The sequence below is a fragment of the Littorina saxatilis genome, linkage group LG9 (assembly GCF_037325665.1).
Source record: "Littorina saxatilis isolate snail1 linkage group LG9, US_GU_Lsax_2.0, whole genome shotgun sequence".
NCBI lineage: Eukaryota > Metazoa > Mollusca > Gastropoda > Littorinimorpha > Littorinidae > Littorina > Littorina saxatilis.
In genome coordinates, this window is record NC_090253.1 from 57,893,106 (window position 1) to 57,918,702 (window position 25,597).

At 40.4% G+C, this 25,597-nt stretch overlaps 1 protein-coding gene across 3 annotated transcripts; it reads right to left on the reverse strand.

Annotated features, from left to right (window-relative positions):
* Window positions 1–1,075: 1,075 nt before the first annotated feature.
* On the reverse strand, window positions 1,076–25,112 carry LOC138976589 (vacuole membrane protein 1-like). 3 transcript variants are annotated; one of them, XM_070349440.1, is made up of 14 exons: window positions 24,913–25,110; window positions 22,392–22,440; window positions 21,624–21,874; window positions 18,865–18,955; window positions 18,167–18,277; window positions 17,235–17,314; window positions 14,789–14,809; window positions 12,249–12,330; window positions 11,309–11,449; window positions 10,899–10,979; window positions 9,507–9,623; window positions 7,561–7,622; window positions 4,415–4,520; window positions 1,076–4,095 (listed from the first exon to the last, which is right to left on the reverse strand). In XM_070349440.1, exons 3-14 carry the CDS (start codon window positions 21,848–21,850, stop codon window positions 3,907–3,909), a joined length of 1,308 nt encoding a protein of 435 aa, XP_070205541.1. In that variant the 5' UTR covers window positions 21,851–21,874; window positions 22,392–22,440; window positions 24,913–25,110; the 3' UTR covers window positions 1,076–3,906. The 3 variants fall into 3 exon arrangements, with proteins under 3 accessions (XP_070205541.1, XP_070205539.1, XP_070205540.1); XM_070349438.1 differs by lacking the exon at window positions 22,392–22,440 and having other exon boundaries at window positions 24,913–25,112; XM_070349439.1 differs by lacking the exons at window positions 14,789–14,809; window positions 22,392–22,440 and having other exon boundaries at window positions 24,913–25,112.
* Between the last annotated feature and the right edge of the window lie 485 nt (window positions 25,113–25,597).

Consider the following 25,597-nt stretch of genomic DNA (forward strand, 5'->3'; position numbering starts at 1 on the left):
ACAATCCAACTTTGAAGAGCTCCTGTGACCTTGACCTTGACGCAAGGTAAACCAAACTGGTATCAAAAGATGGGGCATACTTTGCCCTATATATCATATATAGGTGAGGTATTGAATCTCAAAAACTTCAGAGAAAATGGGAAAAATGTGAAAAATAGCTGTTTTTTAGGCAACATTTATGGCCCCTGCGACCTTGACCTTGAAGCAAGGTCAAGATGCTATGTATGTTTTTTGGGGCCTTGTCATCATACACCATCTTGCCAAATTTGGTACTGATAGACTGAATAGTGTCCAAGAAATATCCAACGTTAAAGTTTTCCGGACGTCCGGATAGACTCACTTTTGCTTCGCATGTGAGTCAAAAACGTGTGAAAACGAAAGTCTGCTGACGATTTGTAAATGTGTTGAGTGTCTTGTCTCTATGTATAGTGAATCCAGTCTCTTTGCGCGATTTTTAAAGTTAGTTTTATTGGTCTACATTTGGGGTAAAAAAAAATTTTTTTAAAAAAATCCCTACCTACCGACCCTATTTTTTTTAGCCATGTTACCAGAAACAGACAAAACATTTTTGTTGGCCTTAGGGGGAAGAATTTACCCAATGCTCCCCAGCATGTCATAAGAGGCGACTAACGGATTCTGTTTCTCCTTTTACCCTTGTTAAGTGTTTCTTGTATAGAATATAGTCAATGTTTGTAAAGATTTTAGTCAAGCAGTATGTAAGAAATGTTAAGTCCTTTGTACTGGAAACTTGCATTCTCCCAGTAAGGTCATACATTGTACTACGTTGCAAGCCCCTGGAGCAATTTTTTGATTAGTGCTTTTGTGAACAAGAAACAATTAACAAGTGGCTCTATCCCATTCCCCCCCTTTCCCCGTCGCGATATAACCTTGAACGGTTGAAAACGACGTTAAACACCAAATAAATAAAGAAAGAAAAGCTGCATGTCGTCTGCTCGCGTTGTACGGATTAGCTGTTCTCTTCTCCTCCCCTTGTTGCATCCTTGTTCTTCAGTTGTTTCTAGTTTTCCGTTGATGTTGTGTTTTGGTCTTCTTCATAAGTAGTCTTGTTTAAAAATAACAAGAAGGGCAAAGCCCATACGACTCACATGCTTGACCTAAACCTAGCAATGACATCATACACTAAGAACTGCTTTACACATTTTTCCTACCAAAATACATGTGACCTTGACCCAAGGTCAAGGTCATCCAAGGTCATGCAACACAAAGCTGTTAATTCAAGACATAGGAAGTACAATGGTGCTTATTGGCTCTTTCTACCATGAGATATGGTCACTTTTAGTGGTTCACTACCTTATTTTGGTCACATTTCATAAGGGTCAAAGAGACCTTGACCTTGATCATATGTGACCAAATGTGTCTCATGATGAAAGCATAACATGTGCCCCACATAATTTTTAAGTTTGAAACAGTTATCTTCCATAGTTCAGGGTCAAGGTCACTTCAAAATATGTATACAATCCAACTTTGAAGAGCCCCTGTGACCTTGACCTTGAAGCAAGGTAAACCAAACTGGTATCAAAAGATGGGGCTTACTTTGCCCTATATATCATATATAGGTGAGGTATTCAATCTCAAAAACTTCAGAGAAAATGTGAAAAATGTGAAAAATAGCTGGTTTTTAGACAACATTTATGGCCCCTGCGACCTTGACCTTGAAGCAAGGTCAAGATGCTATGTATGTTTTTTGGGGCCTTGTCATCATACACCATCTTGCCAAATTTGGTACTAATAGACTGAATAGTGTCCAAGAAATATCCAACGTTAAAGTTTTCCGGACGGCCGGACGGCCGGCCGGACGGACGGCCGGCCGGACGGACGGCCGGACGGACGGCCGGACGGACGGACGACTCGGGTGAGTACATAGACTCACTTTTGCTTCGCATGTGAGTCAAAAATGAATTTTTCTTTTTGACTCTCTCCCGATGTGTTTTGAGATGATCGACCCCTCATATAGCTGTACCACTCAGTGAAATGTTTTGATTTCAGCTTGCAAAATATCAACTTCTTTCCCGCTATCCCAATAACAAATTAGTAAATATCAAAAATAAGATGCAGCATCATGCAGTCATTAACTCTCTTTAAACAACAGCAACTGCACATATGACTCAACTTCAGCATTGTTATGATGGTAAATGGTACTGTGACATAATATGTCTGAATTTTTGACATAATAATATGTCTGAATGTCTGAATTTGTGACATAATATATTATGTCTGAATTTTTGTGTGCTTACAAAATAGACAGGGGAAAAATCATTTTGCTTCATCCATTTTGGAAACAGTACATATACCACTTTCCATCACTTTTAGTCGGTTGTTGATGACTTGTTGGTTGGATAGACAATAGTTCTTGTGAATGCTTCGTTTTGTTTAAAATCAAATCTTCCATAAATGTAACCTTCCTTGATTCTTTTAATTTGTACAACAGTAGTCTGAAAGTTTTAGGGTTTGAATCAGTAACTCATGGGCAGAATTGATGAAACTGATGTTTGCAGTCACCATTGAAAAATCTGTCAAAAGTGAAAGCTGGACATGATGTAAATGAGTTACATTAATCTGGTAATCAAACAAAGCAATATTTCTTTCTTTATTTGGTGTTTAACGTCGTTTTCAACCACGAAGGGTTATATCGCGACGGGGAAAGGGGGAAGATGGGATAAAGCCACTTGTCAATTGTTTCTTGTTCACAAAAGCACTAATCAAAAATTTGCTCCAGGGGCTTGCAACGTAGTACAATATATTACCTTACTGGGAGAATGCAAGTTTCCAGTACAAAGGACTTAACATTTCTTACATACTGCTTGACTAAAATCTTTACAAAAATTGACTATATTCTATACAAGAAACACTTAACAAGGGTTAAAAGAGAAACAGAATCCGTTAGTCGCCTCTTACGACATGCTGGGGAGCATCGGGTAAATTCTTCCCCCTAACCCGCGGGGGGTAAACAAAGTAATGACACAAAGGTAACCAAGACAGACACACACATAGACTCAACAATTCAGCAGAGATGAACTGGATCACACACTTCCGGAAAAACACTGCTCAGAAATAAATTAAGACTACTCCACACTAGCACAGAAGACAAACAAACACCCCTGAATATCTCACTGAATATCAGGAATATTAACTGTGTTTCCAACAGCAAACTCCACCAACCATGACACAGAGCCTTTGAACAAACGACACATTTTGAAATTAAAGAGCTTTCTCAGAAGATTAAGGGAGAGTGCAACTTTAAGAGACAAGATGTACTCCCACCTAATTTAAGGCTTATAATGTATTACATGCAATTAATAAAGTGCTGTTGGACCATTCAAAATTTACTGCTATTAGCACAAACGCATCTTACGACTGACAACAAAAGTTCATTAAATGGTGTATGAACAGAAACGATCAGATGCACTTGTTTTTCCAAATTTAATTCAGTCAATTTTGATTCATCCATTCGATCAGTTCGACTTATCTACCGTATCTGAAATTTCTCTGCTTAAATATATATTATATTCATCCCAATTTTGTACCACTTATTCCTCTGTTCAAACTTATCCTCTGCAAATGCAGTCTATTCCAACGTCCATCTGTTCCATTTAAAAAACACACACACACACACAAACATCAGGTGACATAAAGTCTGGCCATGGTTCATAGACATCATTTTGTAGAAGGGAAAAACATCATGTTAAAAAAATTCAATTACATTTACTACGTAACTTAAATACAACACAAATTGAAGACACATAAACCCTTACCACGGACATGTATGTCTTTTGCTTTGCAGGTGTTCTTTATTTCCTCTCTCATTTTAAAACACTGCTTTTTTGGTCTCTTTTTTCTCGCTCAAAGTATTGCTTGATATTAGCCAGTCTGCGAGAATTATATGTTTCAGTCCTTGACCTTGCTGCTCTTAATGACACGCGTGTAGTTGGTGACACCGGCCTTCTCCAGCGAGTGTTTGGCACGACACAGCCGCTTGTGGTAGGACTGGGCGGAGGAATTGATGATTGACAGGACAAAGTAGACCACCATCACCATCACCAGTTTCTCAAACACCCAGGACAGAATACTGCCTCCCTGCAACAACAAATAAATACATTAAATTAAATAAAAAATAAAATCAAGAGCAAATCACACACACCCACACACACACCTACACACAGAACAAATTCACTTACTCCCTCTGCTTGCTGTGTTCCAGGCTTATGATGGACACACACACACACACACACACACACACACACACACACACACACACACACACACACACACACACAGACGCACACACAGACACACATAGACGCACACATAGACACACATAGACACACACACACACACCAACACACACACACACACCAGACATCAAGAGCGCTCCATGCAGAACAATGCCACTTACTCCCTCAGCTTGCTGCGTGCCAGCCTTATGATGAAGTTTCTGTCTCTGCTTCTCCAGCCACTCTCGGAAGGGAGCCTGCATGCTTTGACCCACCCTTGGTATCACACTGCAACACACAAATCATTAGGCTTACAATGTGTTCTTGGTGTCAAGACTTTTACCTGCCACAGACCTGGGAACCCCTATTTTGCACTTGGATTATTCTCAAACAAACTTGGTGTATTTTCAGAAAAATTGAGCGTACTTCACACATTTGCACATCCATGTTTCAAACATGCTTCACTCGCCTCCGTCACACCGTTAATTAAAGGCACAGTGCAGCTCACAGCCTTCGTTTTGCGTTTTTGTTGCAACAGAGTGCATTTACAGTTCAAAAATCCTCCTATGGTAGAAAAACAAACCCAAAACTACCCAACGACGACATATATGAAGCTCGACAGTTTCTTGTTCACGCGAGTGCATTAATTAACCTAGTTATTACGTGGTGTTTGGTCGGAGTTCGATTCAACTGAGTGATTCCGGCCTCCATTTTGTTTTACACAAACTCATGATGACGTCTGACATAGTTTGCTAGTGACGTGTCTTTTTGTGCATGATGAGGTGATCTACCTGATCTAAATTCAGATCCAAAAATAGGCCAAGACCAGCCGGGTCCGAGTACGAAATTAATTCGTAAACAAGAAGGGCAAAGCCCATACGACTCACATGCTTGACCTTGACCTTTACATGACCTTGACCTTCAGGGTCAAGGTCAAATAACTAAATCTAGCAATGACATCATACACTAAGAACTGCTTTACACATTTTTCCTACCAAAATACATGTGACCTTGACCCAAGCTCAAGGTCATCCAAGGTCATGCAACACAAAGCTGTTAATTCAAGACATAGGAAGTACAATGGTGCTTATTGGCTCTTTCTACCATGAGATATGGTCACTTTTAGTGGTTCACTATCTTATTTTGGTCACATTTCATAAGGGTCAAAGTGACCTTGACCTTGATCATATGTGACCAAATGTGTCTCATGGTGAAAGCATAACATGTGCCCCACATAATTTTTAAGTTTGAAACAGTTATCTTCCATAGTTCAGGGTCAAGGTCACTTCAAAATATGTATACAATCCAACTTTGAAGAGCTCCTGTGACCTTGACCTTGAAGCAAGGTAAACCAAACTGGTATCAAAAGATGGGGCTTACTTTGCCCTATATATCATATATAGGTGAGGTATTCAATCTCAAAAACTTCAGAGACAAGAAGAGCAAACGCTCGATCGAGTCACTTTCGCAGTTCTGAATATTATATGAGGCATCAGATGGACAGGAAGAAATTGCTATTCACAACACAATGAGTCACGTTCACATAAAATTTGAGCCCGGTCACTTTTATAGTTTCCGAGAAAAGCCCAACGTTAAGTTGTGTGTTGCCGAACAGAAAAGGCTAGTTATCTCCCTTGTTTTTCTGATAACGTTCGTAAAAGGCTACAGATGTAAATACTTTGATGTAAAGAATAATCCTACAAAGTTTCAATCACATCCGATGAACTTTGTCAAAGATATAAAATGTCTAATTTTTCCTTTGACGCTGACCTGTGACCTTGAAAAAGGTCAAAGGTCAACGAAACCATCGTTAAAGTGTAGAGGTCATTGGAGGTCACGACTAAACAAAATATGAGCCCGATCGCTTTGATAGTTTCCGAGAAAAGTCCAACGTTAAGGTGGTGTCTACGGACGGCCGGACGGCCGGCCGGACGGCCGGCCGGACGGCCGGCCGGACAGACTAACACTGACCGATTACATAGAGTCACTTTTTCTCAAGTGACTCAAAAATGGGAAACATGTGAAAAATAGCTGTATTTTAGACAACATTTATGGCCCCTGCGACCTTGACCTTGAAGCAAGGTCAAGATGCTATGTATGCTTTTTGGGGCCTTGTCATCATACACCATCTTGCCAAATTTGGTACTGATAGACTGAATAGTGTCCAAGAAATATCCAACGTTAAAGTTTTCCGGACGGACGACTCGGGTGAGCACATAGACTCACTTTTGCTTCGCATGTGAGTCAAAAAAAATCGCAGTTCTTGACTCTTTGGGTGCAAGTCAATGAAACTTGGTAGTTCTTCTAACGGATAGCTGCCTGAGGTATGACTAAAAGCCCCAGCGGCTCCGTGCACCTGGATTTGACAAGTTCAGTACCTTTAAGTTCACTTATACACTTATACATTTAAAACAAAAGCTACTTTCAATGTTCACTGACAAGAAGAGCAAACGCTCGATCGAGTCACTTTCGCAGTTCTGAATATTATATGAGGCATCAGATGGACAGGAAGAAATTGCTATTCACAACACAATGAGTCACGTTCACATAAAATTTGAGCCCGGTCACTTTTATAGTTTCCGAGAAAAGCCCAACGTTAAGTTGTGTGTTGCCGAACAGAAAAGGCTAGTTATCTCCCTTGTTTTTCTGATAACGTTCGTAAAAGGCTACAGATGTAAATACTTTGATGTAAAGAATAATCCTACAAAGTTTCAATCACATCCGATGAACTTTGTCAAAGATATAAAATGTCTAATTTTTCCTTTGACGCTGACCTGTGACCTTGAAAAAGGTCAAAGGTCAACGAAACCATCGTTAAAGTGTAGAGGTCATTGGAGGTCACGACTAAACAAAATATGAGCCCGATCGCTTTGATAGTTTCCGAGAAAAGTCCAACGTTAAGGTGGTGTCTACGGACGGCCGGCCGGCCGGCCGGACAGACTAACACTGACCGATTACATAGAGTCACATTTTCTCAAGTGACTCAAAAACTGCAATCATGTGTCAAAGTACTGGATCCGCTTCGAGATGCGCTTGTGAAGAAAAAGAAGCCTAGGAATTATTCTCGTCATATTTTTTGTCCACTGACCGTACTGATCATATTCTAGACAATCATGCGTATAAAATACAACAAAATCGTACGGGTTCCCAGGTCTGCTGCCATGACATCATTAAATCATAAACTGCTGATTACTCAGGTGAGCCACAAATGATGGAAAATGGTGATCTAAAGATGAAGTCTGGAGCTTTGAAAATGTATTAAAGCCATAAACACACACTCACACACATACAAGCACTCATACACCGGCTATTTTGTTAATCTACTCACCCCATCAACTGTATCACTTTTTCTACATGGTGGACGCTGAACAAAAATATCACGAACATTTTCTGGAACAGAAATCAGAGAAAAATGTCATTCATGAACATTATAAGATGTTTGGTGGCTTGTTGACAGACCAGCTTTTTTGTTGGTCCAAGGGGACCATATCGTCTTTTGTTTCATCTTTATCGACCAAGGCCAAAGGGCGCGGTTGATAAATATGAGACAAAAGGCGATATGCTCCCCAAGGACCAAGAACAAAGTGCTAGTCTGACAACGAGCTACCAAACATCGTTTTTGTCATCATTTTGGTTGTGCAACAAAATGCACAATAACCCACAGGGAGACGAATTTTTAGAATCCAACTCCGGGCCACAAAGCATCGTCACAGTAGCACGAGATAACACGTCAAACTTGTATGTGACGTCAAACGTAGCTTGTCGACGCTTTTCTTCCAGTCTGAAAATGTACAGAGCTGCGATCATACCTGTGAATTCAGTAAGTGTTGAGCATATTTCTTTTCTTTTAAGTGTTTATGACTTTTCGTTGTGGATTTTGCGATTACAGAGATAAGTTGCAAATTGACCATGAGTCGCCGCGGTAATTATCAACATTGATTGGGTCTTTGAGAGTGAATGCTTACAATCGTTGTCCTCGGAAACACAAATCCAAAGCCACGATGGTTCCACACATCAAACAATCATCCTGATTGGCTTTTACTTTGACAATCCACGTTTCACATGAAAGCTCAAACCCATTCACCACCTCGAGTTATTGCATGGGGAACATGAGATTTATTTACCAGGTGTTTGTGAATGAAAACTCGTGAAAATGATGACAATACGATTTATTATCAAAATCTTGCACTAGAAGTTCAGTTCAGGCGGGGAGGTACTTGAACATACTTGTTATGTTGCATATAATGTTGCTGTTGTGACATTCTGTCCAATGTTCCATCTTTTGGTTCCAAGATCAGTAAATGGGAGACAACTACTTATGGAACGTACCCTGTAATTAGGGAGTAACTTCCCTTCCCTTGAATCAACACACTGATCTAAAAATATATGGATAGCGTGTCCCCTCTTATTGGCTATCAAAACATTGACGCCACTGGATCCGCCATCTTGGGACACCGTTCGATACAGCGAAAGAAAACTGCTGTCAACTCTCAAAACTACGATTATTTCCCTTTGACCTATTTGTCAGTGTGGTACGGTGCAGTAAGATGGCGGCACTCTGGTTACGCTGTTTCATTGGCTGTGAGCTATCCATTATTTTCACATCAGTGAAACAACATGGCTGAATAAAACATTGCTCTTCTTCTTCTTCTTCTGCGTTTGTGGGCTGAAACTCCCGCGTACACTCGTGTTTTTGCACGAGTGGAATTTTACGTGTATGACCGTTTTTACCCCGCCGTTTAGGCAGCCATACGCCGCTTTCGGAGGAAGCATGCTGGGTATTTTCGTGTTTCTATAACCCACCGAACTCTGACATGGATTACAGGATCTTGTCCGTGCGCACTTGGTCTTGTGCTTGCGTGTACACACGAAGGGGGATAAGCCACTAGCAGGTCTGCACATAAGTTGACCTGGGAGATCGGAAAAATCTCCACACTTAACCCATCAGGCGGCCGCAGCCGGGATTCGAACCCTCGACCTTCCGATTAAGAGGCCGACGTCTTACCACCCCGCCACAGCGCCCGTCTAAACATTGCTCTAAAATCTCCTGTGTCCTGCCTCAACTATCCTTGCTAGATCTTCTCCATCCATGCATTTGTGTGACCAAATTTAATTCGTCAAACGAACCATTTGTTTTAGCAACTTTACTCGCATTTGGTGAGTAGATGAACATTTCTACTCGCCAGATGCGAGTAAAATACCTACCACTTTCAGGGTTGCTTATCACGGGACACACGAAAGTATGACAATGAAATAGCAGAGCAGGGTACTGACTTGTATATGCATTTTGATGATGGCCTTGCCGATGAGCGTGGCCCCGAAGAACGTCCAGAAGGGGATGAGGAAGTGACCGCAAGTGATGCCCGCCAGGTCAAACAGCGGGTTGGGAATCTGTGCACAACAAACAATGACATCATGCACATGACAATTTCACTGAATGAAGAAATCACACTGTACAGAGAAGGTCAAAAACAGGATGCGACTCGGAAGATATGCCAGCCATTCTCAGTTGTTATGTATTTTGTAGAAAACAAACAAAAATGCGAAATGTACAAAAAATCAATGTTTATACCAGTTTACAGATTTTGTGTGTGCTTTTTTATTTTTTTTATTTTTCCACCAAATTCTCGTACAGCTGCTTTTCCACTAGGCTGTTGCACAGCAGGTAAGTATTCAAGTGGTTAATGATTAGGTTTCAAGTGTTGTGTAATATGAAGAGAATCCATACAAATTGTCTGAACCACAACTTTTTTTCAGTAAGTTTTATATCCGTACATGAATGAAAGTTTCAGGTACAAATTGTAGCATTTTCTGACACTGAGCCAGCTACCTAAATCTGATTATTCTAATAATGCATTAAAAATTGATTATTACACCACCAAACCGCTCAGTTCACGTTTGTGTGCTCTAAACTCTATGGATCTCACTGTTTGAAGTGACTTAATAACAGCTGCTATTTTCCCGTTACTGCTGCTATTCTCCCGTTACTGCCGCTATTTTCCTGTTACTGCTGCTATTCTCCCGTTACTGCTGCTATTTTCCTGTTACTGCTGCTATTCTCCCGTTACTGCTGCTATTTTCCTGTTACTGCTGCTATTCTCTCGTTACTGCTGCTATTTTCCCGTTACTGCCGCTATTTTCCTGTTACTGCTGCTATTTTCCCGTTACTGCTGCTATTCTCCCGTTACTGCTGCTATTTTCCCGTTACTGCTGCTATTCTCCCGTTACTGCTGCTATTCTCCCGTTACTGCTGCTATTCTCCCGTTACTGCTGCTATTTTCCCGTTACTGCTGCTATTCTCCCGTTTCTGCTGCTATTTTCAGTTACTGCTGCTATTCTCTCGTTACTGCTGCTATTCTCCCGTTACTGCTGCTATTTTCCCGTTACTGCTGCTATTCTCTCGTTACTGGTGCTATTCTCCCGTTACTGCTGCTATTTTCAGTGGCACTGACATCATTTCACATAAAAGAGTTAAATTCCTACAAAGAATTCCATCTGGTTTGGACAATAACATTCTACAGGCTGTTTGAAGTGGTTTTTTGCAATGATGCCTTATGCTCGGTTTACAAAGGGAAGAAACCAGTTGCAAACGAATGTCAACAGACAATAAGGAGCGAGCAGTACTTGTAAGATGATCCACTTGTGCTACAGACAGCGTATACTCACCGAGGCACAGGCCAGGATGCCAAAAAAGCCGGCTCTGTGCACCATGCTGTGCACCGACAGCTTGGCTCGCTCCATCAAACCCTGCACGAAAAACAACATGAACATTTGACATTTTCTATCTCATGTGTATCTGCAAAGACAGAAACAAAACAAAAAACACTGAAAGTGTTCAACTAAATTCTGAAACTTGACCATGCTTGTCAAGCTCTTCTATTCTAAACATTCTGGGCCTTTATATCTGTACTTTTCCCAAGCCAACAGTCTTCTTCACAGGCCTCCTCCTTTCATGGTCACCGACTCAGACTATTTTCTGACGCATTGGTCTGACCCTTTTCCATGATTTAAGTTGAAAGAAAATGTTGCGTCTTTTAGTCCCAAAAGAATGGTCATGAAAATGAAAATGAACTCACAAGTTCATTAGGATGTTCTTTTTTCTCGTGCATGAGCTCCTCCAGTTCTTCAAACTCATCGTCCTCCATGTCTGTGCCCGACAGTCTGGCCGTGCGCGCCATGAAGTATGGAGGCAACTCTCCAATGGCTGTCCCTGCACCCTGAATAATTGTCAATGTCAAATAAAGAAACAGACTGTAACATCATGCCGCAAGCAAACTCAATGATAGTTTCATCTTCTTCTTCTTCAGCGTTCCAGAATTTTCTGGTTACGTGTGAGCTTGTTTGCCCATTTGGGTTCCCCAAACTATACTCTGAGAGCATAGTCAGCTTCACTCCGCTTTCGTTGAGTAGGCATGCTGGGTATTTTCCTGTTTCCATAACCCACCGAACTCCAGCATGGATTACAGGATCTTTTCCGTGCGCATTTGGTCTTGTGCTTGCGTGTACACACGAAGGGGGTTAAGTCACAAGCAGGTCTGCACATAAGTTGACCTGGGAGATAAAAAAAATCTCCACTCTTAACCCACCAGGTGGCAGCGACCAGGATTCAAACTCACAACCTCCCGATTAGGAGGCCGACATCTTACCACCACGCCACTGCGCCCGTCCATAGCTTCATCATAAGAATGTGTTCAATTTGTGAAAATTAGACCAACACTGTGTGCAATAAAAGCATATTCTCTATATGACAAAATCAGCATGGCTTACAAATGTACAGCCAGCTTATTACATAAACTGAACTAAGAACAACAGTGTGAGAAGGCAGTACTTCAGAGCTAGCTGTTTCTGATGGATCCTAAATCAGTTTCTTAAGATATTTTGAGAGATTCTGATCGGTCAGTCTTGCTAACACTGCTTCCATGAACACCTTGGGTTTGAGAAAAGCCATCTTGGTAGAAAGACCAAGGATTGGACAGTTTAGGCGTCTAACACCACCAAACACAGAGTTGCACTTACCCACATAATGGCCTCCATGCGAACCTTGCTCATGATGATCCACATGGACATTGCCTCCCCCTCCTCCTCCGGACACAGCACTCTGCACACACATCATCACCGCTACCATCATTATCACGTGTCACCGATGCCATGATGATCCAGTGACCTTTAAAAAGGTACAGCAAATGCTTTAAAATCAATGATCAAATCACTAAATATTAGAAAAACAAGAAGAGCAAACGCTCGATCGAGTCACTTTCGCAGTTCTGAATATTATATGAGGCATCAGATGGACAGGAAGAAATTGCTATTCACAACACAATGAGTCACGTTCACATAAAATTTGAGCCCGGTCACTTTTATAGTTTCCGAGAAAAGCCCAACGTTAAGTTGTGTGTTGCCGAACAGAAAAGGCTAGTTATCTCCCTTGTTTTTCTGATAACGTTCGTAAAAGGCTACAGATGTAAATACTTTGATGTAAAGAATAATCCTACAAAGTTTCAATCACATCCGATGAACTTTGTCAAAGATATAAAATGTCTAATTTTTCCTTTGACGCTGACCTGTGACCTTGAAAAAGGTCAAAGGTCAACGAAACCATCGTTAAAGTGTAGAGGTCATTGGAGGTCACGACTAAACAAAATATGAGCCCGATCGCTTTGATAGTTTCCGAGAAAAGATATAAAATGTCTAATTTTTCCTTTGACGCTGACCTGTGACCTTGAAAAAGGTCAAAGGTCAACGAAACCATCGTTAAAGTGTAGAGGTCATTGGAGGTCACGACTAAACAAAATATGAGCCCGATCGCTTTGATAGTTTCCGAGAAAAGTCCAACGTTAAGGTGGTGTCTACGGACGGCCGGCCGGACAGACTAACACTGACCGATTACATAGGGTCACTTTTTCTCAAGTGACTCAATAATCTTTGGCAGGGACCACCACAAACTGCATCTGGTAGGACCTCATGTTGACGCAAAAAACCCATTAAATAACAAGAAACAAATTGCAAAATGAGTAAATCCACGGAAAATGGTAAAAACAAAGACATAACAATTTCCATACAAGTTACATGTATTTAATCCACTCAGCACCACTGGCCTTGAAAGCAGACCTGGTCAAAAATGTAGTATCTTGGGGACGTTTATTTTAAATAATTATATAGTTCACAAGGCATATAATATGACACCAAGTCAAGGAGTGAAGGGATCAAAAACCAGCAAGTATGTTGAGCATCAAATGTTTCAAGCCAAAGAAACCTAAGAGTCTGCTGAAATACACAGCATGTGCAAAAAGTGGTGACCATTTTCCCCAGTGCCAACAATTTAACAACTATAAAAAACCAACAGAATGTTTAAAAAAAATGTTTGACCATGCTAAATTGTCACTATGAAGCCATGCAAGCAGCTTATTTCTCATGAATCTACACAGCTGTACATCACTGCCTTGCAAACATATACAGCAAGCTTTGACAGGAGATAAAAATATTCCACTCTCCCTCCAGGTAATCGCTCATCAGACACTATCAAATAAATTCTGACTTTTTTTATATAAATTTAAGGACTGCTGGGCAGACATTTAAATTACAATGCTTATCATTTCTGAATGAAAAGCATGAGTTGAAGAACAAAAACACACCAAGTGCTTTCGGTCTAAACTCGCTGACTTGCAAAAAACAATAGAAAATACCACTCCGCATGACCAGCAAAAACATCACACAATGCACTGTTTCCCATGTCTATAAGAATGAATGACATTCACAATAGATCTCTCTTGTTGCACAGTACTACTGTGGGTCATGAATGACATTCACAATAGATCTCTCTTGTTGCACAGTACTACTGTGGGTCATGGGACCAGAGGGACATCGTTTCACGTCGGCTATCAACAAGGCGCTGAAACGATTTTTCAAATCTCAAAAAATTCTGCCATCCTTTTGGCAGAATTCTGCTGAGCTAATTTACATCATAGAGAATACCTTAAACTTTAGAAAACTGCCAAACTGCTAAATGCCATTTTAGCAAATTCACCAGGGAAAGTTAAATGTTAGCAACATCCCTTGACCACAAACTAAACCATTTTAAGGAACTTTTTCCTGCTGTGTTCAAAAGTTTCAAAATTACACATAATGTCAAGATATGCATAGATTTGTCAGCCCAGAATTAAAGGAAGACAGGCCATGATTGACATATGACATTGCGGTGCAGTCAAACTTTTCCTACCAAGAGGAGTGAAAAAGGAGGAATTCCTCTACAAAGAGGAACAATCTCATCTCTGAAAACTGCCTGCCTAAATTATGCCCCAATTCAGGAATCTTCCATCTACAGTAAAGACTAGCCCACTTCAAAACTGCTCACCCAAAGTCTAGCTAGCGGTTTGAAATCCCACACAGCCTGCATGCAAGACAAAATACTACTTGTCATTTTCGCCTCTTCTCCAGCTGCTCTCAGCATGACCACACACACAAAATCAAAAAATCACGACCAAAAAAACACAACAAAGAAACAAAACAAAACATCAATCTATGCCAACATAAACCCTTTGACAACAAACAGTACTCACTGTAATGAGCTTCCCTCAATACTGACATAACATAAACGAAACAATGAGATATTTAATGTCTATAGTGACAAGAACGAAATTATAAACACTGGGGTAAAACGGCTTTCATCAGTGAGGGATCACAACCAGTCATGCACAGTCCCCAACTTCATCGCCATGGAAATCAACTGTGCATTGTACCAGATTGTTACAATTGGCTCTTCAGAGAGATCTGTGGGATCAAACCACAGGGAAATTAATCACTTGTCACACAAGTTTGCCAGCCCTCCTGCAGAAATACACTGAAACCCACACTTTTATGCCCCCCCCCCCCCTCCCCCCCAAACATGACTCCCCCTCCCATTAGTGTAAGACCCTGGTTTTTCAAATTTCCTGTGCATAACATACTTGATTGAAACTCCCGTTTAGATAATATTTTCTAAAAAAAAAGAAAGTTCTGAATTTAAAAATGGAGAGTCAATAAGAAGGTGTCAAGTCTGAGTAAGTATGAAAGCGTTTTTATCTTGTAAACCCATATTGTGACAATCTAACTATGGCTATTATGGCAACAGATGTTCAGTATAAGTGTAACTTAATAACAATTCACTATCTTTCCAAGGCCTTTCACCACCTCCAGTGCAACAGGTGTTCTGTGTGTGAAAGGCCCCCACTGGTGACAAACACCATGATATTGTCAATATTGAGTTTTTCGTCGCTGAGTGATAAGTAAAATGACCAAGACCAGAACAACAAGCCAAAAAGACACGCCTGTGTGCAGGACAAGTTGTACATTGTGAATCCATGAAATAAATTGTACAAAATATGTATGGTAAAAAAAAAAAAAAAAAGGCTACAGGCTGCTGACAATGACATTAACTAAAGCATGAAGACAGCTACCGTAAATCAGATCAAACCAGCTCCTTTGGCCCATCACCTAACTCACTAATATTCGATCTACCAAGACTTTCTCGCCCTCTGTTTACAGGTTCTAAATCTCACCATACAGTCAGTATTTGCGACAACACCTCTGGTCCCTGTGTTAAAGTTATAGAAGAGTTTCAGCACCCCACTGTCCTTCCCTTACAACCCACTCCATGTGAACTACAAACTTAAACTAGCAAGCACAGCATCAAGAGGGGCACCATGTGAAGACAGAAAAAACAAAAACAAGAAGTATAATTTGGTCGCTCAGGGAGTGGCTGTGTGTGGAAAACAACTTGAGAATCACTAGAGCTACACAATTTCACACCTACAGAAAGATAATGTTGGCAGATTTTGCACATGACAACGGCAATTAAGCCTGTTCCATGAACAATGATGATACAGAACACCTCCGTCTATCTATTCTATAGGTGCAATGAAGATCAAATCAACACGTAACTACAGCTTATACAGATGTGCAATGATTCCTCAGAGTTAAAGCCTCTACCAATCTGCAGAACTACCTGGGAACCCCTGTTTTGCACTTAAAGTATTCTCAAACAAACTTGGTGTATTTTCAGAAGAATGAGCGTACTCCACACAGCGTTTGCACATCCATGATTAAAACATGCCTCATGCGCGTCCGTCACACCGTTAATTAAGTTTACCTATACATTTAAAACAAATGCTTTTTTCAATTTTTACTGACACAAACTGTACCGTATTTGACGGACTACAAGCCGCGACTTTTTAAAAAAAAATCGCATTGCGGCTTATAAAAAGATGCGGCTAAAACGTTACCTAAACTTGAATAGCATTCACCTAATGGAAGTCGCCGCGGATTTTCATTTCGCTCGATTAGCGGTACTTTATTAGCTCTCTACGCAAGGCTCGGCACTTTTCTCTTTCTTTCGCGAATCTTCGTTTGTCAACAAGGCGTCGTGACAAGCGTACAGAGAAACATCGGATGTATCAGGATCTCGCGCGCGGGAGATTTCGTTTTTTTTGTGTCTCGCGATAGTTGGAGGAGCGAGAGCCGCCATGTTGTGTTTTCGTCTGCTCGAAATGTGCGCAAAATTCGTAAATCATCCCAAAAAAGCTTATTCTGGGTGGGACTACATGTGTGTGTTGGTTACAAATTGTATGTGTGTGATATTTTTCTTCAAACTTTTTCACTTTTCTTCTTTGTTTCACTTGTTTATTCTCGGAGTCGATTTCGCCAAATACCGTACTTTCGTTTTGTTTGCCTGGTTGTTTTGATTGATTGACACGATCCGATTATATTTTTTTCACCGGCGGCTAATATAGTGACGTAATCATGTGCCAAAATACTGGATCGGCTTCAGGATGGGCTTGTGAAGAAAAGTAGTCCAGGAATTTTTCTCGTCGTATTTTTTTCCCACTGACCGTACTGAGCGTATTCTCGACAATCATGCGTACAAAATACGGCGAAATCGTATGGGTTCCCAGGTCTGAATCTGCCTGAAAGCTGCTGCTGTGAGTGCGATGGACAGATGGAAAACATAGAAAATGATCTATGACTCACTCATTAGGGTAGGGAGGTTCAGGGAAATCCACAGACTTGCATTCATACGCTGCCAATGTGACGGATGCAATGTGGGGACCCTGCAACACACAATATTGTCAACATCATTCTCAACAGAAGCTTGGAAGCGCAAATATATTATACTAGATGATTACCCGCTTCGCCAGGTATCGTCTTCGCCGGGAAGAAGTAGAGCCAAATACCAGGCTGCGCCTGAGAGCCGGGTGTACGCCGGCTTTGCCGGCGCACGAAGGAAAGGAGATAAACGCGCAAAACACTGGAGATCTTCTAAAAATAGTAACGTGCAGTGACCTTCTAAAAATAGTAACGTAGTAACGGGAATATGGATTGACGCCACACGGAGGAAGGGAGATAATCGCGGCTGAAAACACTGGAGAAGATAAGGAAGAGTTACTGGTAGTGGATCCCGACAAAAAAAACAAAACAAAAACACAAAAAATCGGTTTAGCGCGCACAGCGCTGAGAGCACGTGTTGAAATATCTCATCGATGATATTGTGTCCGGGGTGTAGCTGAATACGGTGTCCAAATTTGAAAAAGATCCACCGAGAACTTTGGCCGTGCATCGCGAACAGACAGACACTAGTCGTATATATATATATAGACTCACATATAACCATGAGCACACATATCACACACTTGCAAGTACGTTGAAGACACAGGAAATGAGAAGAAAAGGAAGAAGGAATCTAGAGAGAAATGCAAGCCTGGCAGTTCAGTCTTTTACATTCCTGTTTATCTATTTGATGTGTGCGTGTGTTCTTGTGTGAATATGTGTCTGGGTGTACATATATGCAGGTGTGAGTGTGCGCAAGCAGAAAGAGACAAAGACAGATACAGGGTGCATAAGAAAGAGCGCTGAAGACAAATGATAGAAGAAGAACAAAAACACAGCTGCTCTGATCGACTCACCAGATACAAGAGGAACGTGTGTAAGCCGGTGCCCAGTCCTACAGACGACAGGATCCCAAGGCCTACCCAGTAGCTGTACCACAGTAACCGCTTCTCTAGCTGCACGATCACCTGCAACCAGTTCAATCACCATTACTGTCAACAACATCATGAAAGCCAACTTATTTCAGTCACCGTTACTGTCAACAACACAATGAAAATCAGCCATTTTAGTTACCCTTACTATAATCAATAACACAATAAAAATCAACATATTAAGTTACCCTTACTATAATCAATAACACAATAAAAATCAACATATTAAGTCACCATTACTATAATCAATAAGTTGAATAACACAATGAAAATCAGCCATTTTAGTCACCGTTACTGTCGACAACACAATGATACAGTAGAACCCCCCTTTTAAGACCTCCCAAAAAGCTGAGAAAATCGGGTCTAAAAAAGGATGGCGTTTTAAAATGGGGTAATTTTACAAAGGTTATGAACAGAGAGTCTGAAAGAACAAGGTCATAAAGTGGAGGGAGTATTAAATAGGGCGGGGGGGGGGAGGGGTTTCTTGAAAGGGGGGTTCCACTGTAACTAATGAACACATCTGATCCAGAATCTTGATTCAAAGGACATTTTACTGAAATAACATTCAGATCTGTTTGCAGGTGTTATATAGACATTTGCCTTATGCAGCAGCTCCAACTTACGGACTGATGTGGTCCCTCCAGGTGATACGCCATGTAGCACAGCAGGAGAGCCAATGCAACCAAGGCCACCGTCTTCTTTCTGTGGTATAACCTGCAAACACACAGCCAGAAAAACTTGCTCATTACAAAAACATGAAGAGCCAACTCTCAATAAGTTGAAACTCGTAATACATGTTTAAATTTACAAACAACAAAGCCGCAGAAAAAAAATGGGTTGCCAAAGCTAGCACTCAAAATCTGCTTGTAGGCTACAAACACACCATTTGAATTTTACAGTCAGCACAAAACAGTGGCCAACACAAAGTCACTGTCAAAGAAAGGACAAGGTACTCACACCCTTACACACAAAAACTAGCAGGCAAGCTTTACCAAACTAAGCTAAAACATGACAGTACCTGAGATGACAGAGCATGTATGTCTCTCAATGTTGCAGACGACCCTTTCAACTTATACATTCAAGACAACTGGTATACTTCTTTAGTTTTACAGATAAAAGAATGCATCCTTGTTTTGGACGAGTCTGGCCATGAGAAGGATCTTGAAGAAAGCGCACACGCGCATGTACTGTCTAAGGAAGCTTAGATCGTTCTCTGTTCGTAATGACATCCTGCAGATGTTCTATCTGTCCATTGTTGGTAGCGTGTTGACATATATGCATGTGTGTGCTGGGGGGGTAACCTTAGTAAACAGGATAGTGACAGGCTAGAAAAGCTAGTCAAGAAGGCTGGATCTGTTGTAGGCAGGAAACAAGAGACCATTGAATCAGTTTGCCAGAGACGACTGACTGACCGACTGACCTCAATTTTGGCTGACGAGACACACCCACTGAAACCTGAATTTGACTCTCGACGCATTGACAGGAGTGGTAGACTGAGGGCTATGGTTGCTAGAACGTCACGTTTTTGCAATTCTTTTGTTCCCAGAGCTATCCATGCTTTCAACCAATCACATGTTAGAGGCCTCTATCATGTTTCTCTGTCATAATTATTACTGTACTCTGTTGCTGGGTTATCTGTAATGTATGTATTTTTAGTAAAGTTTGTATTACCGTAGTTCAAATGTGCGGTGTTCTAGTCGACATGTGGTGCTTTGTATACCTTGTGTGTGCGTGGATGTGGAGGTGGACTCTTGGACGTCTTTTTGTTATTGGAATTATGGTTTTTGTTAAATCGTATTGCTGTTGCTGTTGTTGTTGTGTGAGTGAGTTGTGTGTTGGCAGACTTGACTTGACGGATGACTGTTTGCGTTAGTGAGACTGTGATCATACTCATAATAATCATACTCACTTATTTTCTTATGATGTTTTTTATTATGCATTCTTATTCTTTTGATTGGAAATGAGTATTGTTACAATATAATTTCCATATGGATTAATAAATTTGAGTTGAGTTGAGTTGAGTTGAGTTGAGTGTTGCCGACACCGTAGAACCTCCTTTATAAGAACTCCCAGTTTAAAGGCATATGTACGCGCTCCCGTGTTTACAAAGTGTAGTTTGCCCATAATCGATGTCAAACGCACCATAAGACCATGTAATGACGATATGTCGCCATGCGCGGACCATATACATGCATTACAGCTTGTTCTAGCCTCTGAAAAAGTGAGGATGTCAACAAAGACGCGGAGTTATTTCCCTTGCGTCAACGTTCCCTCTGTTGGCAAATCTATAAATAGGACGATCTAGATCAAAATAAAAATTCAAATATCTCAACATTTAAGGGGTCCTAGACCACAATATCTTGCAGGGAACTTAATTTAGCATGTCTCCAGCTGTTGGTAAAGCAATTAGCGTGTATAGTCATCGAGTACATATGGCTTTAAGACTACTCCCTTTTTAAGACCTTGATTTTCAGAGTTTCTGTACAGAAACTTTGTAAATTTACCCCCATTTTGAGGGGAGGTGGGCCGGTGCAAAATTTACAAATTGATCAAAACCCTTTTTAAAATTGTTTGGCAGATAATGGTCTCATAACATACCTAAAATGTATGTGTGTCTGTGTTTTTGTCTAACGTGTCATATTTATGTGTCAATAAAGACAATATTTGAATAGTTTATCTTCAACGTCGTTTTTCTCACGTCGGCCATTTTTGCGGCAGTTGCATCTGTGGTGTTGCGATTTCTCTGGCTGTAATTTAGCTAGAGCAATAATTTTGTGTGCAGTTTGTGCAGAATATCACATTCTGGGGGATTCCGAAAGGATTTTGTTGCCATTGTATTACAGTCATAACCAGGTTATTTCAAACAACATTTTTGCAGGGGTTACCCTAAAGTTTGACGGTTGTAACAAAGGAATGTCCCTAACTCCAAATAAAAATATAATAATCAAAATCTGCATCGTAATCCCCTAGAGCATACCCAGAAAGATAAAATATAACAATAATTAGAAGTGTGACAATCATATCTGCTGAAATATTATTTTCCCCCTGTACTACAGTTTTGTCTGTTTTTGTCGCGTAAAACAAAAACCAGCAACCCAAAATACAAAAAGTGACTATCATTTATCATTGTTTATTCATTACTTTCATAAAATAACATTCAAACAAAATAAAACATTCAAATTTTTAAAAAAACATAGTGCACTGGCCCACCTGCCCTTAAAAGCGGGGTTCCTCCGTACGTAGTCTGTACAAAAACTTTGTAAATTTACCCCCATTGTAAGACTAGATTTTCCCAGATTGTTGGAGGTCTTAAAAGGGGGGTTCCTCTGTACGTAGTCTGTACATGGAGCAAAAAGTCATGAAGTTTCAAAATATGCCCCACCTGATACCAAAGTCTCTGGCCAGAAGACACAGCTCCAGCACAGCGTACTGCAGGGTGACGAGGGGGCGTTTCCACAGGACCAGCTTCTCTCGCTCTATCCTGTCCATCTCTTGAACTCTCTTACGTTCAGCGTTCGCGCCGTTCGACTTGGATTTGTGGGTGCCGTTGGAGTCCGAGGTGGTTCGATGACGAGACGAAGACTCCCCTTTGGTGCGAGCGGCAGCCATGTTCTGCCGTCTCACCCGCTCTACCTGACAGTATTAACAACACGTTGACATTTTGTGAGACTGTGTGTGGCTGCCGTCTCACCCGCTCTACCTGACAGTATTAACAACACGGTGACATTTTGTGTGTGACTGCTCTCAACAATGATGCGGGTATAACATTTACTGTTTTACATACATTTTCTAAACCATGTTTCATATTAAACCTGAATGTGTTGACTAAATAAAAGGAGGGATACACAACAACAAACTACAAATTGTAAGGCTACCTAAATGGGTAGGGTGGGGGGTGGGGGATGGGGGGTGGGGTGAGGGGTTCGAGGAAAACAAACCAAAAGAATTTTAAAATGAAATTGGAAAACATCCAGAGTGGGGTACACAATAAAAAATGTTTTAGACTGAAAATAATCTTTAAAGGACACAATGTAATAAAAGCTCCCCCAAACAGAAAATGTTCTCCCACATTGCAAAACGCATGTATCCCTGCACAATGTTCAACTGAAGCGACTAGTGGTGACAAAACAAAGAAAGGAAAAGAACAAACCTTTTCTTCTCCCTTAGAAAGATTTCTGGACTCAAAAGACAACTACAGTCTGTGAAGAGAGAAAACAACAAAAGCAAAAGGTTAATAACGTCAAGTTCTATTCTTATTATCTAAATTTCTGGGCAAACGCTGATCTACATAAAAATCCCAATGCACATCTCAAGACTACAACATCCAATTAAGACATGCAAACAAATCACAAGCAAGCAATAAACGTTTAAAACACAAAGTAAATCTTTGCCAGGTACTGCCACTTCAACTACTTGTCACTTAGAATAACAGACCGCTCTCCTTGCACGTATGAAAAATCAATGCTTTCTTTCTTTCTGTATTTGGTGTTTAACGTCGTTTTCAACCACGAAGGTTATATCGCGACGGGGAAAGGGGGGAGATGGGATAGAGCCACTTGCCAATTGTTTCTTGTTCACAAAAGCACTAATCAAAAATTTGCTCCAGGGGCTTGCAACGTAGTACAATATTACCTTACTGGGAGAATACAAGTTTCCAGTACAAAGGACTTAACATTTCTTACATACTGATTGACTAAAATCTTTACAAAAATTGACTATATTCTATACAAGAAACACTTAACAAGGGTAAAAGGAGAAACAGAATCCGTTAGTCGCCTCTTACGACATGCTGGGAAGCATCGGGTAAATTCTTCCCCCTAACCCGCGGGGGGTAAAATCAATGCTCAGCCACAATAAAATTAAATGTTGCAAAAAACTTGTACAATGTACTAACTACTATAAACAATCCAAAACAAAGTACCACAAATTAACAGGTTCACTTTCACATGCAAAAAGCAAAGTAAATTAAAGATGAACCAAATGGGCAATATTTTGTTATACTAGGGGAAAAAACTCAGTCAAGCTGGTTGTACACAAAACATCTCTAGTCTATGACAAACACTCCAATTATCATACAAATAAAGAAAAATAAGAAAGCTTCGCAGACTCCATAACTGAAAAATGAAAAAGTATCGTAGTTAGTTTTCTGAAAAAGATATGTCACTACCAGTAACTTTGACAGGGACTAAACATCCCAACTATGATCTTTCTATTCCTTCCCAATTTATTGACAATTAATGGGTTTCTGGGCCACTTATACATGTTCACTGAACACTTCTTTTAACTCCAAAATTATAGTATCCAATTTTGGGTAAATAGCTGTAGTCAACTTCTCTTTTCCAAATTCCCCATTCACTTAGGCCAACAAAAAAAAGTTGTATGTTTCTGGTAACATGGCTACAAAAAATAGGGTAGGTAGGTAGGGATTTTTGTTGTTGTTGTTGGTCAGGGTAGAAAATAACTATATAGTGACGCAAAGAGACTGGACTTACTATACAAAGAGAAAGACAACACATTACAAAACAAATGAGACAAAAGGGATGCGGGGTTATCCCCCTTGTGTCGTCTGCCGTCTGTTACTTTCCTTTTGATGCTTTTTTTAATTTATTTTTTTACAAATGCAATAAAAAAAAGTCTAGACTAGGGTCGGCGGGATAAAAATAGGTAGGGTCGGGTGACCAGAAACATACAACTTTTTTTTTTTGCCTTAGCATAATTTATAATGTAAAAAGACTTAATTAACTCAGGCCTCTGATGGGGAAAAAACCAAGAGATCCTTATCACACACCTGTTGCCTGGCACTGCGGTAATGATAAAACAAATTAACGCTACTGTTGCAGATGGCTCACTGTATCATGTATGCATCCTACATAACTCATTATTTCCTACAGACTGCGTTAAATATATATGTAGGCAATCCTTGCAAACTCAATTCAAGACCAAAGTTTGAAAAATACAATTGACTGACAGTAAATGGTGTGATATTCGAATGTAAATCAAAACTGCCTGGGATTAGTAGGAACAACACAAGTTGACAGGATACAGGGAATGTTACTATAACCTTTAGTTTACGTAAATCTGTGGCGTGGGGAGAAAAACAGCCTAGTAGCTAACATCATCCCCATGGTATGACGTGCCAACTATAAAATATCTTTGAAAAAATTCCCAAGACCCCCCAAATAAGGATTAAAACCTCACCTTTCCTTAAAACTTTAAAGAAAGTGCTCAACTTGAAACTATTTGTTTGTGTGTTTACACTCACACTCTAGATTCCTGATAGAGAGAAAAACTATAAAAAATACACCCGTTTCTAATCAAAATCCAACTGCAAATGTTAGCAAAGCTCTAACCAAACCTAAAGTCGGTCAAAGACTTCAGAAGTTAATCAGAACATGAGATCAAAGTTAAATGTGTCGGTCTCAACGAACGTGTGGTCACTGACAGTGACACCAGTATCGCTGTTTTGTAAGTAACCACCTGTGACCTAGGTCTCTGTATCTTAAACACGATTCAAATTAACCGATCAACAACCGATCAACTACCGATCTTCATCCAAAGCCTGATGCTGTTTCTGTGACTGTTAGTGTGTTATCAGCACCAGAAAGGCAGAATGTCGAGTAAATGCAACATGTTCATCTTCCAGTTTCAACTTTCATGCCTATAACCCTTACCAATTCGGCCTTCCGTCCTCTCGTTGGCAAGCCGTAGGACTTCAAAATGTTTCGTAATTGAACAACAGTGTAATTCTTAAAGTTTTCCGCTTGATTCATCCTCCTTTACAGGCGGAACATTGTCACAAACTGCCACAAATAGAACACATGCAGTCGCTGACGACTACAAACCGGATGATCGTTATGGTGGGCTAAGTAAAGCTAGGCACCGCACGGAATGACACACGTGTGTCATCTGGCCGTAGTTTCGGCTCTGCGACAAACGGTGCCAGGCCAAATACAGCCCCCTCCAAATGAAGATGTTTTGATCTGATATCGAACCAAGTTAACCATTCTTTAAAATCAGATGTATGCCTAACTATATGGTAAAACATTATATTTTGTTTGTTTACACGGCCAGACCATAGACTGCAGAACCAGTTGAATGCTGGTTAACTGAGTCACTCTCTAAGTCTAGTAGTACAGCCGTTTTAACGTTGTTTCTGATACAAATTCAAAATTTGTCTGTGAGAAATGGCATACAAAACTGAAAGGCAAATAAAAAATAACAACAAAACACAAACCAAAAATAAAATAAAAATTTGAGATAAGAGAGATTGTTAGGGAAGAATAGACCGTCTGTGTGTGTCATTTAAAAAATTTTTTTTAAGAAGAATTCAAGTTAAAAAACAAAGGATGTGTTATA

Coding starts and splice junctions, on each gene's coding strand:
- LOC138976589 (XM_070349438.1), bottom strand. CDS start 25,011: ATGAATCAAGCGGAAAACTTTAAGAATTACACTGTTGTTCAATTACGA. Junction 18,956..21,623: donor GCCAGAGACTTTGGTATCAG/GTGGGGCATATT, acceptor GTGTGTTTGCAG/GTTATACCACAGAAAGAAGA. Junction 11,450..12,248: donor GCATGGAGGCCATTATGTGG/GTAAGTGCAACT, acceptor ACAATTATTCAG/GGTGCAGGGACAGCCATTGG.